Source organism: Parasteatoda tepidariorum, chromosome 4, assembly GCF_043381705.1.
Source record: "Parasteatoda tepidariorum isolate YZ-2023 chromosome 4, CAS_Ptep_4.0, whole genome shotgun sequence".
In the NCBI taxonomy this organism is placed as follows: Eukaryota; Metazoa; Arthropoda; class Arachnida; order Araneae; family Theridiidae; genus Parasteatoda; species Parasteatoda tepidariorum.
Window position 1 is genome coordinate 50773261 of NC_092207.1, and position 21017 is coordinate 50794277.

The 21017-nt window shown below is 29.6% G+C and overlaps 1 protein-coding gene across 1 annotated transcript in view; it reads right to left on the reverse strand.

The window, feature by feature from the left end:
- LOC107455600 (uncharacterized) overlaps window positions 1-21017 on the reverse strand; it is a gene marked incomplete in the record, with an annotated part of 72742 nt that overhangs the window by 6105 nt on the left and 45620 nt on the right. The window contains 11 exon segments of the mRNA XM_071180337.1: window positions 702-739; window positions 844-951; window positions 1032-1102; window positions 3177-3277; window positions 3371-3456; window positions 6297-6363; window positions 9855-10337; window positions 12754-12815; window positions 14020-15180; window positions 16109-16259; window positions 20623-20656. Coding sequence (XP_071036438.1) covers window positions 702-739; window positions 844-951; window positions 1032-1102; window positions 3177-3277; window positions 3371-3456; window positions 6297-6363; window positions 9855-10337; window positions 12754-12815; window positions 14020-15180; window positions 16109-16259; window positions 20623-20656 — 2362 coding nt within the window.

A 21017-nucleotide genomic window follows, 5' to 3' on the forward strand; every position in this document is an offset into this window, starting at 1 on the left:
CAATTGAACTTCAAGAATGATTTAAAATATTTTCGTAACAAGATTGCCAGATTACAAAATATGAAAACAGAAGCATAAATAAAGTGATATCTTATGGCACGTTCTTACTGCAATACTGAAGCGCGACTAATTTGTTAGTTACCCAGGGTGGGCCCGAAAATGGATGCGCGCAGGGTAATAATATTATACAGGATAATTTAAAGTTTGTAATTAATAAGTTTGATAATTAAAATAATTATTTAAAAAAATGAATAAAAACAGGATTTACTCGTTTTGAATTGATTTTTAGCAGGAGCCAAATTATTATTGCTGCTGAAATCCAAAAATTAGGCTCAAAGAGCAATGTCCTAAACACACGAAATCAGATGACCAAACTAAAAACGGAAACAAAAAGAAAATGAAAGTAAGCTAATAGTAGATAATATTAAGCGCTAAAGCTGCTTTAAATATGATCACTATAACATAGCACAATAAAAACAAAACCGAACTAAAAACAGAAACAAAGAGAAAACGAAAGTAAGTTAATAGTAGATAATATCAAGCGCTAAAGCTGCTTTAAATATGATCACTATAACATGTCACAATAAAAATAAAGAGAAAAACGAAGAAAATTGATAAATTAATAAGTTTTTATATATATATACATATAAAATTAATAACGTTATTACTTAGATGCTTCTTCCAGATTTTGTATGTCTTCCAGAAACTCGAGAAGATCTGGCCTTTTCTTAAATACTTGCTAAAATAAAGATATGTTTTCTTATTTTCTTAAAATTTTGCTTACATAATTATTTTACACATAGTATTAAAAAAGAAATAAATAAAAAGAGTAAAAGTTTTTACCTCAGCTACATAGTGGATTAGTGTCATGCTAGGTTTGTTGGCTCTTATGTCTGTAAGTTTCAACAAGGATAACATTTTGAAACCAGCTGCATTTCCTGCATAACCACCCTGGAAGGATTGAAAAAACATCCAGTTTCGAAGAAAAGAACAATCTAATATTTAAATGATTTCTTTCTGAAAATTCTTACCGCATTCAAAAAATTGCCAGCTACAAGAACCATATATAAGATTTCGTGCAACTTTTTGCATTCTTCAAGTTCTAGTTAAATAGAGAAACATATATTGATCAATTAACTGCAGTATTTTGATCTGAGTATTTTAATTACTAAGTTGAAATACCAACTGTTGATTTAAGTCAGCTTGAGGTTTTATTTAATTTTTAGAAACTTTGTTAAAAGCTTTAAAATTTTTAAAAGGAAAAAAGTATTAAGTTTTTTTCATAGTTAAACGGAGAATACGAAAAGAATGGCTTGAGAAATCCACATCGGTTCAAAATTCTAAAAATAAAAGTATGAAATTTTTTCAAAAGGTGCAGTCAAGGATACCAAATTCATCCTCCAAACAATTTTGTAATTTAAATTTTTTCTTCTGTATTTCATTATAAATATTTAATAGATATAAATGTGCGAATAAATACTTAAATAACTATTAATTTAACGCATGGCAATTAGCGAAACTTTTCTAATTTTACAATGGATATTTCTGGGAATTTGGCTTTGTCTGGAGAGAGATATTCTTTTTTGCCATAAAAGTGTCTATAAATAACCGTGGTGGTCTGATATTATATTAATTAGGGATTACTTATTTAATGTTTTATTAGGCTCTTGGTTAAGAATCCTATTCTAGAATTTGCTAATTTGTTGACATTTTATTTTTTTGGATAACACGACGGTGCTTTTGACTTTTTAAAATGTGAAGGATCCCTAAAAATTTACACCGACCACACTCACGTGTACATTATATATAATAATGAATGAACATCATGAAGAAAGTTGTTGCTATAATCTTGAAAAGAGGGTAAAATTTTAGTTTCACATTCCTTTCTCTCGTTTATGAAGCCTTTCATAGTAAGAGTGAGTTATTTATAATAACAGAGGGTATTTTAAAATCCTTTTTGTTTTTATTGATTTTATTAAAAATTTTAAGTTGAAAATTCTTTTTTTTTTTTTTAAAGAGATAAATAAAAGATGTTTCTTTTATTTACTCTTGAGACAAAAATACAAGTTATTTTTATATTATTTTATATTATAAAAAGGTAATTTACTTTACAAGATTGTATCAGAATCTTGCTCACATTTTTACAAGGATTCAAACAAGTAGAAAACAGAAAAAATTGTTGAAAATGTTTTGAATTCTAAAATATTTCAAAACTAAAGTAAATATGATTTTTGCACTCCCCAATTTAAAATAGGTACAAATATTAAATAAGATTTAATCTTATACAAAACAAAACTTGAAATTAAAAACTAAAGAAATATTTTTTTTTTACAATTCTATTGTGCGGTACACCGTATTGTCACAATGCTATTTCCCCTAAGCTCCTGATGTAATGTAAAACTGATAAATATTCACTCCAGAATTTAATATAGGTACAAAAATTAAATAAGATTTAATTTATACTGTGGTGCCATGCGACTCAAAGAATTCTAATCAACGGTGTGAGTTAAGAATTTTAATGGGACAAAGGACATGAAATGGTAAGTTACAAGTCACAAAACATCACAAAGTAGAGCATTAAAACAATTAGGGGGAAAACAAAACTTAAGTGCGGGGATTTCGAAACCAACATGTTTGCGGTTCGAGATATGGAGGTAAACTAAACTTAGAACTGTTCTATTTGAGTCACTTTAGTGTTCATAGATGGCGTTGGCAGGGGGTTTCGATTGTCACAATACAAAATAAAATTTAACATTAAAAACTAAAGAAAATTGTCGTTAACTACTACATTGTGCGCATGCGCACACCGTATTGTAACAATGCTATTCTACAACTTCTGATTTAATATAGAACTCCTGATAAATATTCACTTCCGAATTTAATATAGAAACAAAGATTAAATAAGATAAGATGAGATTAAATAAGATTTAATACAAAAATTAAAATTTAACATTTAAAACTAAAGAAAGAAATTGTTTCACACTACTACCTTGTGCGGCACACCGTATTGCCATAATGCTATTTTCCAAGAGCTCCTGGTGTAATATGGAACTCCTGATTCATATTCTCTCCCCAATTGAATATGGGTACAAAGATTAGATAAGATTTAATCTTATACGCAATAAAATTTAACACTAAATATTGAAGAAAATAAAAAGTTTTTTTTAGAGTAATACCTTGTGCAGCACACCGTATTGTCTCAATGCTATTTTCCAAGAACTCCTGATTAGCCATGAATTCTTCTTTCAGCAGCATGCTTTCAATGCGCAGTTTGTAACTGTGATGAGAATGCATATGTTATTTTGAGAAAAGGGTTATTTAAATCATTTTCAGTTTTGGGTTTATAATATAATAAAATAAGTTCATTTACTTAGGAACGTTTAAGAGTTGCAGTAGAAATTTTTCTGCATTCCCCAGCTTATTCTTATCACCATCATAGTTTCTTAACATTTCAGCCTGCAGCAAAACACAAGCATGAAATAATTGAAATCACAACTTAATGAAAAATATAATAATGATGGATAAAGAAAATAAAAAGAATGGAGAAGCAAAACAGTATATTTTAATAACAAGAAGAATATTTAAAATATGAATTACTCTAAATAACTTTTTTTTATCTAACTTTCATGTACAGTGCACAAAATAAAAAACTGACCACCCTGAATAACTTTTGATCTAACGATTGTATCTTTACGTTCTAGGGCTCAATTTTAATGATTCAAAGGTTCTTGACCTCAAATATGCCAATTAAATAGTGCAAACGACATTTTTAAGTTACGAAATTTAACATATTTTCTTTGAACAAATATACCTTTTTTCTCCGACGGATTTAGATTTCTGACCCCCAAAATATAGCCGCAATCTGGTAAATATGGTCCCTGTAGTTTAGTCAGGAGAACTGTTCGAAATTTTGACCTTTTAATGATAATTTTCCTTTTTGCGTATTTCGCTACATCACGAGAATTTTCCAAGCGAATTGAAATATTTTTGAAAAGCATTTATAAAATTCGTCTATCTAGAGATAATTCCGCGCGAAAACCATCTTATCGCATTATTTACTTTTTAATATTTTATTTAATAATAGAAAAAACTTTTAAATTGTAAGGTCTCCATTCTTTTACATCATTTTAAAAAATGCAATTTTAAATAGCAAAATTTGAGTAAAATTGGTCGACTAGTTCATGAGAATACGACTTTTTTAAGCTCCATTTCTCAGGAAATATATTTTCCAGATTGCTGCTATATATTGAGGGTGAAAACTCCACATCCGTCGAAGAAAAGGTATGTTTATTCAAAGAAAGTACTTTTATGTGCCTGATTTCGTAACTTGTAGCATGCACTACTTAATTAGCCTATTTGAGGTCATCTTCTCAAACCATTAAGATTGAATCCTTGAACGTAAAGATCCAATCATAAGCTCAAAAGTTATTTGCTTGTTTGAGCTCTGCTCAAACACTAACTAATATTTCACGAGCATGCGCTCAGTTTCAAAAAAGTTCAACCTCTCACGATTTTAATTTTTTAAAAGGTGAGCTTTATTTTTCGTTTTTCTACGAATTCCCAAAAAAATATTTTTCTTCCTTTCCTTTATTTTCCTTTAAAAAAAAATTTTTTTTTTGAACTTTTTCATACGGAAAAATCTTTTAGTTTTCTACATTTAGATTTTTTTTTTCTCCTGGTGTAAATTTATAAGGATACGATAATTTCAAAGTTTGAACATGGAAGTTATTTTTACAAAGTGCTTCGATGAAAGATTGAACCTATATACAATTAATAACAAAGAATATAACATGAACCAGCAATATATTGTAATGAAAACCACATTCCCATCAGTACAAATTTCACAGGAAAAGGTTATTGTTTAAATATAAGATATGTTATTTTACAATGTAACGATGTCAGAAATCAGATGTCTAAAGGTATAAATAAGTTAAACATTGTACTTTAAATAATAAAAACTTCCAAGTTAATATCTGTATCATCGTTTTCAACTTAGTCTTCACTCGATTCAGCCTAAAATTATTCATGGCAGCAATGCCTCGTTAATCTAACTATAGTCGCAATATTTAAGTTTTCCCTCCTTCCTATTTACTCCCTCCAGCCAAAACCCCCCCACGCGNAAAAATAAAAACTTCTGTCTTTACCGTACTATTAATAAAATTTTCGTGGTACTCAATCCATAGTGCGAACAGAAAGAACGTACGCAAGCTAAATTTATAAACAAAGCATTGTTAAAAAAAACTCTTGTTAGGTCGTATGAAGTGACTTTCTTTCCTTTCTTTCCTTCCAGACGCGAATATGTACCTAGGTTAGTAAAACCCTTACCCGTATAATCCGCGTCTGGCTACTATTCCAGCCAACCTCGACCCCGTGCTTGATTAGTGGTAATTATTTAAAATTTCAAAAAAAAGGGGGTCGTATGACGTGACTATAAGATAACAAATATTTCTTAATTATAAAATTAGGAGCAAAAACAGGTTTCCTACGAATAGTTAGGTAGGCACTTTATTAACGTCGCACTAGAGCTGCACAATGGGCTATTGACGACGGTCTGGGAAACATCCCTGAAGATGATCCGGAGATATGCCATCGCAATTTTGATCCTCTGCAGGGGGGTTGGCTCCCCTGCTTTGTTAACCAGACGATCTAGGTGCGAAGTCGAGCATTTTACGGTAGAACAGTTTAACGATGACCTCTGCCGCTCACCCTTGGTCCCTACGCAGACCGATCAATGGGGTCACAGACCCGCTAACTGACCGCAGCCACTAATGAAATAACTCAGTAAGGGGAGACTCAAAAAACAACTGTTATTATTACACTAAAAGGCTCCGATCTCCAACCCTCATTCATTTTTTCCCTTAAAATTCGCTTAAAAAAAATTTTGTTAATAAAATATATAGTTATGATAATTTTGTTACATTTCAATATTACATTTTATAATTATTTTTAATATAATGAATGATTACTTGGATTCGAAAAGTAATCAACTGTACTTGAAAAATATATTTACACATAGGAAAATAGAATGCGTGGCACAATAAAAGAGAATAAACAACGTGAAGCAGTTTTTATTCGTTTACAATCTAAAACTGTAAATTTTTTATTGTTTCAACGGTAATTTTTTACGGTAACGGTATTATTTAAATTTTAAATTTGTATTTGTTCAAATTACAAACGGTTTTTGTCACTAATGAGATTTTTACATTTTTTAAAATTTCGATATAAATATTAAAATTCACATCTGGCAAAATCTTGTCGCTTTCTGGTATTTATTTTATTTACAATTTTTTTGTTACTTTTGATATCAAGTCAGGCGTGAGGTAATTAAATAATGATCTTGAGAGGGATAAATTTTTGACATCACTGAATAAAAATCACTATTTAAAGTGGGAAAAAATTGGAAAAATTAACGAAAAACAGCATAAATATTAAAAAAAAAAATGAAATTTTCAAAAAAGCTCATGTCAAGTTCATGCCCTTTTCAACACGGTAAGTTTCAAGTCTGCTGTTTCTTTCTAGTAGCCCTTAGAGCAACCCGAATGCTGTTTTTTCTTTAACAAACAAGTTCAGCAGACAATAATTCTCAGAATAATTATCGAATGTTAATTTATATTTCCATTGTATTCCGCGTGCATATTTCTACAAACCTTCTTAATTTCAAGTTTCTAAGTCTCATAGTTTATTGGTAGTAAAACAAAATGTAGCGAATGTAAAAACCCAAAACAGTGATATCCCTTACAATTTTTTAATATAGAGATGTTTAAAAGACCAAAAGATATTTAAAGAGATATTGTTCCAAATTGAACAATTTATAAGCATTTTACAATAATTAATTTTTTAGAATTGAGTAAAAGTAAATTTTAAGGGAATTAATTTTGGAGGTATAGACTAAAAAGCAAAAGCTACGAATTTAGCAAAAGTTGATTAAAAAAATTATCGAGGTCATGTTCAGAATATGAAAATTTTTACATCGAATTTAGTAACTTAATATTTATTAAAGAATTAGCAAAAATCAGGTGCTTTTCTGAACCGAAGAAATTACGAATTAATACACAAAAATTTGATCATTAGATTAAAAGTTAATTAGGGTGATAAGATTTTTTAGTTTGTTTATTGAAAAGACAATTCGGTTCAGATAAATGCTATTGATTGGATCTTTAAATAGAGAGTTCTGATATTGAACAAATTATCAATTTTAAGATAAATTTATATTAATTGAAAGATAAATTTATTGAAAACATATTAATCAGAAGAAATTAATAAATCAAGTGAAATATTCCTTCAAAACAAAAACAGCATTCAATTTCCTAAAAGAAAAAAAAGTCTCTTTCAGTTTAGTTCTTTAGTTGCTTTCTTTCAGACACATATGTTGCTTTCTTGAGTTTGTCAAAACAGACTTATCTTTCTTGTTTTTCGGTTAGAACTGAAAGACCGATCAAAGCTTGTCATTGTTTTCAGAAATTCAGATGGTTTGGTCGAACTATCTCTCAAACATAGAGCATTATTTGAGATAAACTTGGGAAAGACTACATCAAAGGTCTGATTGCCGCAGATGAAAAAGNTATTATATATATATATATATATATATATATATATATATATAAAAAAATATTGCACTATATAAAATAAAATTAAATGATATTTTTAGACATTAAATATCCAAGAAATTTTAGATAACTTTATAACTAATTTATAGTCAATTATTCATAAACCCCATTCTGAATTGATTTAACTTGATTTGCCATTTTCTCAAAAGCTTTGTAGAAAAATACCTAAATAGAAAATTTTGATTTTTGTTTCGTGAAAAGTTACGTAGAATTCGCAGATTTTGAATATTAAGTTTTTTAAATATAAAGAACAAAAACATAAAAAAACAGTTTTTCATTGACAAATGAATATCTTCCATAAAACGTTTTAATGAGCCTAAAATAAAAATAAAAATTTTTTTGAACAAGCAATTGATAAATATTGTAGTTCTATAGTTGTAAATACCGAATCTTATTACAGTTGATGAAAAACTTTTAAACATCGATTTTGATAAAATATACGGTACAAAATTGGAATATTATGGGTAAATTGGATTTACATCAAGCAGAGAGAGACTAATCATTTTCAGAAATGCGGAATTAACTCATCTAAAAATATTTATGGGGGAAAAAGCAAAATAAAAGATAAAATTAGAAAATGTATAAACATAAGGTTGAGTCTTAAGTTTCTTTGAAACGCAATGCCATTTAATATAAATCTGATAAGTTCTGTTGCTCTCAATATCTTAATTGAAAAGTTATCTTTGAGTCATTATATTTTAATTATTATCTCTCTTTATAAAAAAAATCGTAAAGGCCACCGACGCTGTTTTGTGTGTTAAACTTAACGTTACACTTTGTTTTGCTGTGTAAAGACTATAGAACTTAAAGAACTGAAATTACGAAAATGCTTAGAAAACTGTACATGGAATTAAAAAAAAAAAATAAATAACATACGATAATAAGATCGATAATTGGGTACTTGCACTTCAAGAAGAAGACGATCACACATGTGAATTATGACGTCAGCACGAGCTGATTGTTTATAAGCAAAATGGCGTGTTAAAGCTGAGCTAAGTTTCTGAACATAAGTTAGGATGTTAATTAACGCGAAGTTAATTAAATACAGCGGAGCATCGCACATCGAATTTGCTGAAACATAATTATTTCTCGTCTATGTCTCTTACTTAACTTACATTTATTATTTACGAATTTTATTGTAACCGTGTTATATTTTTGTATTGTGTAACTGGCAACATCGATGCGTAATTATTTTGTTTATGTTCTACATGGCTTCGGGCCTGTCTTTGCTAAGTAAGAAATATATAGTAAAAGAATTAAAATCTTTGTGAAAGAATATAGAATGTATCACTTAAGAGAATTGATACTCGACGAGCTTGGCTTACTCGGAAATAGAATGAAAAGAACAGTTGTTAGGATAAACAGACGCCACGTTTCACCAACCAATCAGGGTCGAGATACCCACACTACGTCACTTGCAGGTATCCTATTATTAACTGTTTAACTTAACGTAAAAAATAAACGGGGAGAAAAATAAAAACTACGGAGTTGAAACTTGGCATGCCGAAATCGTCATTTTTGTTTATGAACTTAAAACACAGTATTTTTTTTAATTTCCTATTTTCTCGAAAATTATTGAAACTTAAAGTACTTTTTTCGTGAATTCTTCTCTCTTTTTTTTTTTCTTTACGCTACAGTTTGCTTTGTTGTACTAAATCTATAAGACTCAGAAGTTTGAAATAATTCCGTAGGTATATAGAAAACTGCATAAGGAGTTTGACGGAATAAAAATAAATAAATAAATACTCACATCTGTAGTCGGCCGAAATGCAGTTACGGAAATAAAATTTCTATATTCTTACGTTTATATATTTCCCCCCCAGTAATAAACTATTATTAATATCAGTTAATTGTTCGTTTCATTACAGTTTACATATTAACAGAATTGACTTACATGAAATTATAATAATTATATATTTTTTTTAAAACAAAATTATATATTTTTTTGAAATATCGACTTTTAAAAATTAAGAAAGGGGAATGAGAAGCAACCATGGGGGTTGGTGATGAGTGGGAGCAAGCAGAGGGATGACATGGATGGGAGCGAGCAATGGGAGCAGTGAGCGACTCCTAGAATATTTAATAATCAATATGCTTTAATGTTTGAAAAAAATTATCAGTAGTTATCTCGCGTTCGCTAATAAATACTAAGCTCATTAAATGGATATATGGTGTTCCATAATCTCTGCTTAATATTCATTTTTAGAATGCTTGTAAATTCTGAAGTCACAAAAGCTATCAAATTACTCGAAGCATAAAATCGCTNCTACGTAGTGGATTAGTGTCATGCTAGGTTTGTTGGCTCTTATGTCTGTAAGTTTCAACAAGGATAACATTTTGAAACCAGCTGCATTTCCTGCATAACCACCCGCATTCAAAAAATTGCCAGCTACAAGAACCATATATAAGATTTCGTGCAACTTTTTGCATTCTTCAAGTTCTTGTGCAGCACACCGTATTGTCTCAATGCTATTTTCCAAGAACTCCTGATTAGCCATGAATTCTTCTTTCAGCAGCATGCTTTCAATGCGCAGTTTGTAATTAGGAACGTTTAAGAGTTGCAGTAGAAATTTTTCTGCATTTCCCAGCTTATTCTTATCACCATCATAGTTTCTTAACATTTCGGCCTCATCTGACTCAGGTAGAATTTTCAATAATCCTCTGAGCCTCTCAGCTCCCAGATCTTCATGGCTACCTTCTTCCAATATTCTTACAATTTCTTGATGAGAACTGAAAAATCAAGGTGATAAATTTTTTTAAATATGAGATATTTAACAAAGTTAGTAAAAATATAACTGAGTACAATTATAATAGCGTTTAAAAGCAATCATAATATATAATTACTATTTTAATCTGAATTAGGATGATTATTATGATTATAAATAATCATGGTCCCGTCGAATCACGACAATTGTAATCCGATCCTTGATGACAATTGTAATCCGATTAAGTGTAATCTTGATTACAAGTAATTGATTAGGGGAGAGTGGGGTCAATTGTAACAGGGTACGATTGTAACAGAGCAAAAATTTCGAGTGTCGGGTTCTAGATTTGGTTCCTAGGTGGCGCACGAGGTGCATTTAATAAATCTACATGAACAGCCCTGCTGGCAACCATTTTTATGTACTTTTGAAACAGTTACATCACAAAAGATATTTTCACGTTACGTAAGTACTTTTTTTGGTATTAGAACATTATATTGTAACAAAGTAATTTTGTTTAAACAAATAAAAATTATTAACCAAATATGTAAATGGACACCTTAATTAACATTTCAAAAAAAAATTAGTTTTGTTAATTAACTAGCATTGTTTTTAACAAATGAAGCTGAAATGGCGTCTTGGGGACGATTGTAACAGCTGAAAATAAATAATCTTATGTTTACAAGCCATTGCTTAACTCTTTAAGAACCACCAATAGTTTCCTATATCATTTATATTATGTTGCATATGCATTATTTTATTTGTTACCTTTCACAGCATAAATTAAAATTTTTAACCCCTTAAAGTTAAAAGTTTAACCCTTTAGGTCTCTGCTCATTATTATTTTTACTCCAAAAATATCACTTCTATTTTGATCTATAAAAAATATATCACAACTATGATAATATGTATAATTAACTATGTTTTAGTTGAATTTATGAACTATTACAATTGATCCCGTAAGTGGGGACAATTGTAACAAGTGCACGACTGTCCAAAATAGTTAATAACTAATATAATAACATTTAAAATAAGGTATTTTTTTTCTAGTAGAGGATAGTCTACGTTACTCGTCTGTCAATTAATACTAATAATGTATTGGATTTCTTGTTAGTTAAAAATAATTAAGTAAAAAATGTTACAATTCACCCCTACATTTAATAAATTGTATTTTTCACAAATCTTATGTCTCATAGTTATGTTTTAAGCATTACAGCCCCTCGAAATAAATTAAAGATTCGATGCCACAAGAAACATATCAACCAGGAAATATATATTTCTCTCCCAAAAATATGCTGGTCTGTCAAGTTAAGCAGCTTTTTTTTCCTATGTCTAATTTGAAAATGAATGAAAATAACCACTTTTTGATGGATAAAGTATGAAAACACATTTCAGATGAATGCTTTTCAATCCTTTACGCTAATCTGAAGGCAAATCACGTATGAATAAATTATGACAAAGTCAACGAATTCCACACAAAGGTAATGTTGTTTAAATGAGCACTAGGATGCAAATTCTTATTAAGAACTAAATAAAGAAATCTAACTATGATGATAGTTCTTATTTTTATCAAATCGTTTAATCACAGCACATGTAATACTCCCAGAATGTTAGCACTGAGGAAGAATACTATAATTTGGATGCACCCATGATTAATATCTGCATTCCAAAACCGTTCTTAGAATTATTTATGATGTAAGTCCTGATTCATACGATATTTTTATCTCCAATTATTTTCTTCTTCCTAAATATATATGAATGTCTTTTATATGAATATATATGAATGTCTTTTATAATATTAATATTCATCATTCGTTTCTTAATTTTCTGTAGCTCACCTCCGAACAAATAATTAAGGGTGCGTCCACATCCTATAACCTGTTTTTTCCCCTACCTTTTCATCAAAAATAGAAACAAACACAAGCATTTTAAAATGCAATGCGTATTTATTCAACAAAAAATCCTTTTTTACTTTTCTACTTTTTTTTTTAAATCTTGCATTTGGCATGAAAATGAAGGAGATTCCGAAGAAGGAAGAAAAAAGAGGATATTTTTTTGAAAGGGCTCTAACGATGAAGACCTTGGCCCAATCCTCCCTCCAATGCTGTTATTCATAAGGTTTTTCTTATTGAAATCTGACTCACTATCTGTAAATAATGAGACAAGCGGAAGAAGTGATATTACGACGAATTCTGTCATGTTGTATCTGATTGGTTGAACAATGGGGACTGTGAGGAGTGGAAAGATATATAGAGTGATCTAGAATAGGTTTTGTTCATAAATTCTGACATATTTGTTTCGTAAAAAATAAACCTAAACGAATGACTTGCTTAGATTGATATTATAAACCAACAGTTTATTCATAATTCAAACTAGTTTGCGCATTCGTAAAGTTAGAAATTATTTCAACGTTTAACACTGTATGAAATGTAGAGTAATCTTACCTCCGAAACTGCTTTAAAAATATGTTTATATTTAAGCTCCTTTTACCATCCAAAAGGTTTATCTGAAAGAAGAAAATACTGCTTTAGAAAACAATATAACCTCACATTTTTACATTTAGTGAAAAAACCAATATCAACAGAATGGTTTAAAAGTGACAGCCCTGCAAAAGGATTTAAATTATTTTATAAAGTTATTTAAGTCTTACAGTTTTTATACTTACCCTTTAAAATTCATGCTACATAAAATAATGAAAATTTTACAATATTTACAAAATCAAAATTATACTCCAGAAAGACCTATTTAAATATTTTCAAAGTTTATATAATTTGACATAAAGAGAAAACACCTATGTGAAAACTATTATTATTATTGTTGTTATTATTATTTTGAACAATTCGACAGTAAGACAGTGTGCACATCAATAGAATTGTAGCAAAAGTATAAAAAGAGAAAGGTAGATAGCTGCCTATTGTTATATGTTTTCATAAGTAATATATTAATACTAGCCATCTTTGGCAACCACCACACCTTACACACCAATCAAAATTATCTTGCACAACATATCAACTTTAATGGCAACCAAACCAAATGCACAGCACAACTGTATTTAAATATTTTTATTCTTCATTCAGCCCCTGATATAATCGTAACATCAAAATTAGTTTTAAACAATATACTAACCAAATTTTTTGACCGTCTAACATTTGCCCGCACAATATTTTTATTTTATCTATTTTTAAATTTTATATACATGTGCACACAATATATATATATATATTAGAGAGATAGATAGATTACCAAGATGTATTAATTAGATTTAATGTCGAAAATAGTTTTAAATAGTGATGCCCGGTGGTTGAGTGGTAGTGCTTCGTGCTCTCATGCCACAGGTTTAGAGTTCGATCCTCGTGCCCGGCAAGGTTGACTCAGCCTTTCGTCCCTTCAGTGGGTCAATGTAATCGGTACCAAGAATGCTTGGGGAATTAACACTGGGGTCCCGCGTTGGGCCGACCACCCAATCGGAGCATTTGCTCCTGCACCCCAGCGCCCAAGGTCAAGAAAACTGAGATGGGCACAGTAGGCCTTGACCCTCTATGGGCTGTCGCGCTACTGAGTTTAGCTTAGTAGTTATAAGTAATATTACAATAAAGGTGGGTTAATAAAACTTATTAAATAAAGTTAAATTATAAAACTTTCTCAAATAGTAAACACACAGATACCTAAAGTTCATATGCTTAAAATATATAGTAAAAACGAAGACAAACCTCCTGAGTCTCTCTTTTCTTTTTATCAATTTTTTCATTGTTATCTCCAAACTTGGGAGATATATGCCCGTTGATAGTAGGCTGTTGGCAAAACAGAATTTCCATAACCTCAAAATCGAGATCATTCGGGCTTCCAGTGTGATCTTTAGCAACTCTCGACCATAAGTTGTCTTTACCAACAACTTTTGTGGCTGGTATTTTACACCAGTTGAATGACTTCATTTTAGATTTTGGCTTTGGAGTATCTTGCTGTGGCAACGACAAATTTGGTACAAATGTCTTAGTTTGCAATGATATGTTCAGGGGTGGCGGCGGTGGAGGAGGTACAACACCATTTATGAGTGCTGGTGGCGGAGGTGGTGGCGGCGGTACACCACTAGTCATAGGTAGTGGAGGAGGCGGTGGCACATTTAATGAACCAGCAGTTCTATGAGGTGCCGATTCAGATACTAAGCAATTATTATTTTTGCTAGAATCACAACTAATAGAGGTAGACTTAACACTCGGCGCAGGATTTATGAAAAACCCATTGTTTGATAAAGTTGCTGAGTTACTTTGCACACTTAATGACTCATCAACCAGTTTTTGGTTTGGTGATGAGTACGAAGAGACTGGTTTCGGGCTGTTGCGCGAATTATCTGAGTTACTGTTCGCATTTACATTGGATGGCACGCGTTGACTATCAGGGCTTAATTGGCGAGGTGTACTAGAAGAAGGCACTGAGTTTTGCTTCATGGGAACTGTTTTATTGCCAGTTCTAAAGTTATCCGTGAGATTGCACAAGAATAATGGACTAGAGCAAGATTCATATGGTGTGTTAGGAGGATAATGCTGGTTCGGGGACATTAGTATACAAGGAGTCCTATTTCCGTCAGATGAGAAAGATAATTGATGAGGTCTATTCTTTTTAGGTGTGCCATCACATTCTTCCACAGTTTTTTCACTTTGTTTATAATGGCAGGAACAGTGACAACGCATGAGTCCCAGGGTTGACGCTCTGAGTAATCGATCAGCTTCTTGTTTACTTTCCAACAGTGTTGCTCTGTGCACGAGAGTCTCGGCTGTCTCCCACACGACATCCGAAAGAGGTTGACTAAGATCTGTTCTGAGCAAGTGCTGCAAGACGCTGAGGAACGGGATTTCCTGAGGGGTTTCTGCGACCTTTGAGATAAAATTACAAATCAAATTATTTATTGAGAAAAAAGATTAGTTTCAAAATTAATAATGGCTGTTTCATGAATTTATCTAGTTCATAAAGCAGCCATTGGCATCATAGAAAAAAGCTATATTTAATTTATTAAAGAATGCATAGGTTTGGAATTAAATATTTAATGACAAAAATAATTGTGCGTAGCAACAATCGAAAGATTAATAGTATTGTTTCGCATCGTTATTTATAATATAATATTGTAGTTATAACTAATTATAATTATATGTAGTTATACTAATTATAATTATAATTAACTAATTATATTATGTGTAGTTGTAAGTAGTTATTAACTAATTAATATTGTATCTTAGTTATTATCTAATTAATAATGTACATTGTTATAATATTGTATCTGGTATGATATAATATTGTATCTTAATTATTTTCTCAGGATCCAAATTTTTCAAAATCTATCGAATATTCATCTTAGCAATGGATGACAGGAATACAAATTGAGGATTAATACCAGCAGTAATATTTAATTGATCTTTTTAACCCTTTCAGGACCGTGTCTCTCCCTTCTTGACCCATGGTATCACAAATAAAACGACCCTTTCTAACTCTCGGAGATCACATGATCTGATAATAATGATAAACTCATGATATGACGTTATCTCAATATAGTGATCTCAATATGGTAATCTGTTTTTACGACATTAAAAAAGCTTTTAAATGTCTTGGTTTTATTAGATAGTTTAAGGCGAAAACACGCACAGTTTTTTTAATTATCAAACAATTAACCTAATATGACTAGATTTAAAAAGTCACCACTGTGTTTAAATTTTAAAATTATGGTACATTTTATATTGTTACCCAGTAATTAGTTCACTAATTTAAAAAAATAGAGATAAAATTTAAGCATTTTAAGCTATTTTTCACCTGTCGAAGTATAGCAAAGAAAACATCCATGTGAGAACTGAGGTCGACTCCATCAGGGCCAGAAAATTGTCCCTCGTCAGTTGAACGCTGTTCATCAAAGACGTCTAACTGTACTGCCAAATCGGGGTTCGACCCATCTTTGTATTGGTTTCTAAAATTATACACTTTATAAACTAACTAATAAAATAAAATCAATAATCATTCACAATAATGAAATAAGCATGAATTTATGTATCATAAAGTATCAAAACACATATTTGCTTTTGCATTATTTAACAATTTTTTTAGTTATTTTTAAAATATTTAATAGAATAGAATAAAATGATAAATTCTGAGGAAGAAACCGAATAAAATTCTTTTCTGAAGACACTTCTGAGCAGTGGATTCGATTTTTTTTTCTTTTCCTTTTTTAACTCCTTATGGACCGCGATCACATATGAAAATTGATGTGAATTATGCGCATTTTTCCCTTCACAGCCCACAATATCACATATGAAGCGAGTCTTTCTGACTCTAGCGGCCTATGATATCACTCTTGTACTATATCTCGTATTAGTACGTATACATACACGTACGAACTCGGTGCGCGCGGAAGTGCTTCTTTCTCCATTTGATGGTCCTGAAAGGGTTAATTTTTTGTTAAAATAACCGTACTTATCTGCTTAAAAAACAGTCATCCGAGCAATATCTCTCCGTATTTTTCTGGGCCGTGGTGGCTCAGGGGATAAAGCACTCGTCTCCCAACGAGGTAACCAAGGTTCGATTCCAGTAGTGGCTGAGATTCGAATCCCGCTCCCGGCTCGCATCAACCACAGTGATGACGTAAAATATCCTTAGTGGTGGATGGGTAATGGGTTCGAACCCCATTGCCATTAGGATAACCGTGGGAGGTTTTCATCTCCGAGTAACGCAAATGCTGATAAGTTCCATCAAAAAGTCCTCCACGGAGGCAAATTTCTCCCAATACTTGATCTAGCAGTTCCCTCGTCTTCTGGATTAGGTTCAAAATTACAAGGCTACGACGCTGAACATTAGTAGTCGTAAACCCAGAATTGGATCGGCTGTTCAACAACGGTTATTAAAAAATAGTATTTCTCTGCGAAATTAACGGTTTTATACTTTCACATCATCTGACAGGTTTCTCCGTCAATTTTTTTCTTCGTAATAGTTTCTTATAATTCTGCGTTTAAAATTTCTTTAAGTATTTTGATCTCCTTTTTGTACAAGACTCGTATCTTTATTCCATAAGTAACGACTGATCTAATTAAGATATTGCACTCCTGAATCCTATATTTACAGAGGTAGGTAGAAAAACACAAAACTTAAAAGAAAATGGAAATAAATTTTTTATTATTATTATCATATTTGGTATCGTCGTCTTTTATTAGTAGATTCAATTTTTAAGACAAATCATTATATCAATATTTAATTTTACTTTCTTCCTTCTGTAATGCAGTTCAATAACCTATTTAATTTCACTTAAAACACTATTCGATTGCAGTTATTTTCAATTAAATAAAATTGATGGAGATTGGTGGATAAATTTCGTTTTGTTCAACATTCTTTTTCACTATTAGAGAAATAAAATATCCATTAAAATGCAGCTTATAATTATTTATTTTTCATTTAAAAACCAGTAATAATAATATATATTTTACTCGTAGCCTCGTTATGAAAGAGACACACATTTTTTTTAAAAGTTTTGTCACGCTTTTTCGTGATCTTTCTATAGGCTCATTTATTAAAATGGTCAAATAAGAAATAAAATAAAAAGTGCTTTAATGTGATACCCAGATATCGGGAAGCATTGATTGCATTGATTGATGTTACGATTTTATGCCGTGATGTACAATTGCTCGCAAACAATATCATTGATCAAAATTATTTATCGGGCAGGCGCTGCTTCAAGAAAATAGTAAGAAAAAAATATAATTTCGGGGAAAAATATCGTAATTTTAAAACACTACAATAAATTAATTAATAAACTGCTTAATTAATTAATAAACAGCTATGGAGGGGAACTAAAAACCACGAAATTGTTTACTTTAAAAAATAAATTCTTTTGGCGCATATTTTCAAACGTATATCAATATGGAAAATATAAATAAAATAGTTTTAAATTTTTATTTTTACTCTTTAAACGCTTTTGTTTTGCGACTTTATAGATGTGCTGCTTTTTTTCATTTCAAGTTGCAGTTTTCAATTAGCCGAGTGCCTATTTAAAGACTAGGCGACATTACGGTGACATATGCATTTCTAACACAGGAAGCATTAATTATTTTTTTCAGGCTCATGTCTAAGAGACTTAAATCGCAACTTCAATCAGATTTGTGAAGCACTATTAGTTCATTAATTATCATTCACAAAAATATTATAATGCAGAAATAATCGATAAATATAATAAAAGGAATATTTTCTTTAGTAATGTAAAAATAACTTAGCTCAGAAGTGATGAGAATTTTGATTCTTTTGGTGTGCCTTCAGTTAAAATTAACCATTAAAAAATAACTATAAAAATAACTTGAAAAAAAGAAAAAATAAATTTTGTAAACCGTTGTTCAACGCAATACTGATTAACGTTGCATGAATTTAAAAATCATAATAAAAATAAAGAGTAAAGTATATATAATTGTTAAATCGCAATAGGTAATATCGTAATTAAATCGTAATAGGTAGAATAAACAAAATATTTTGTTTTTCAAAATTTAGAGACCTTAAAATTTCATTCGCCACCGTAAAAGAATGAAGAATTATGTTTTATTAAAACTTACAATACTAAAATAATACAAAAAAATTAATTCTAAATTGACAAAACTTTTTTGATTTTCTGATGATTTTGTTTGAGTTTCTTTTCTGAATTGGTTCTAGTATTTCATGTTTTTTTCCCTGTATTTCTATACAAAACCTTCGGGGTATTGAGGGAGTTAATTTAGGCATTTGCCCTCTCTCTCTCAATAGAAAAGGTTTTGTTTTAGGCAGGGTTCGTTGATTTAAATCAGCTCGATTTAAATCACGATTTAAATCATGATTAAAATCAAATGATTTTTTTAAAAAAATCATTGATTTAAATCAACTGATTTTTATATATATATTATATTGATTTTAAAAGTTAAAAAACAGTGCTTTAAATTATTGATACTTTTATTATTTTCTTTTCTTAGTTTTAAAATTTATTTTAAATAAATTGCTGCATTAATTAATTTTAGTTAACGAAATTACTTTCTTTCTTGGAGTGTGTTAAACACATTTAAAATTACATGTTTAAAAATCTTTTGATTCTTAACATTGAAAGTACAGATTAAAGTAAATATTTAATGCTGTCTTAATATAGACTTGCATAGCTGTAGAAAGTAAATAAACATGCTTTTTTTTCAAAAAGCAAATGTTAATTAAAATTCTACCTTTTGATTAAAAAAGCATGAAATTCAAATCTACATTATAGTTTATTGATGGAAATTTCTATATTTCTAAAGCTTGAGGTTATATTAAAAAGAAATTACCTTAATATGCCAAAAATAGAAAGAAAAAAAAAAGCTGAGTTCAGATATTTTTTTCCTGATATAGTGTCATTCTTCCCTATCAAAGTCTATTTGAAGCAGTAGGGTTATTAACTGGTTTTTATTTTTCTTCTCATAATATGTTTACGGTATCTTTGAAATTATCAGATTTTCTTTTGTGAAAAAAAATTCCAATGAGTACATAGATTTTTTTAAAAATGTTTTTTAGCTTAACTTATGTATTTTGATAAAGGATTAAAAATGAATATTTTAACATAAAAATATATAGATTGAATATTTATTTTTTGATGAATAACAACATTTATAAACACAATCTGTTGCATTTATTTTGCCATTTTATAAATCATGAGAAAAAAAAGAGATCACAATTTTAAATTAAAATTATGCTGTGCTAATTGAAACTTTGTGTTATTAGTTAAAGTAGTATTCTTTAAATTATCTATTTTATCTTGTCTTTTAATTTCAATCATGCCTTTGTATCAAAATGGTCGCTATGCATTATAATGAAAAATTATTTTAGTAAGTTAGAGCTTCTAAAATATTGTTATAATATAGTTTTAATATTAATTTAATTTTGATTAAACATTTATAAAGTTTTTTTGATCATAAATTAAAGCTCTTATAGTGTATTTAAATAAAAATCAAAAAAATCTGATTTAAATCAAAAAAATCCGATTTAAATCAAAATAATCCGATTTTTTTGATTTTTTTAAAAAAAATCAAAAAAATCACGAACCCTGGTTTTAGGGCTACCGGGGCCGGTACCCCCTGAAGACGTCGGCTTTGGTGGTCATATTTTTATTTCCTTCGTTTCCTTTATTGCTACATTTATTATAAATTATTTGCAAAAATTTTCGAGATCTTTAAACTCTACAGGAATATATGATCCACTATTCCTTCATCTACATCTTTTCTGTTTTAATGAAGCAAAAAATAATTTGATTATCTAAATACTTGTTAAGGAAAAAAACAAAATCATATAGCATATAAACTCACCTAAACTTGTTTAAGACTTCCAATATTTTTAAACCTAAAATAGAATAAAAAATAAATAAATTATAAATTTTTTATTAAAAATTATTTTAAGTAGTTTGTTTGTCATAAACTGATTTTTAAAAAATGCTGCATTTTATTAATTAATTTATAAAAAAGCATTACAAAAATTTAAAAGTACTTCCGAGAATTTTACATTATAATTTACATTATAATTACCGATAATTTCACATTCCGATTATTTTACTCGGGGATTATACGGTAAAATATTCTGGTAAAATTACCGGATTGTATGATAATAACATTTCTGGTAACAAAAAAATTTGGGTTAATAAAACCATAAATTCTGGTTAATGATCCATTCATTTGGTAATATATACGTTCATAATATGGTAATA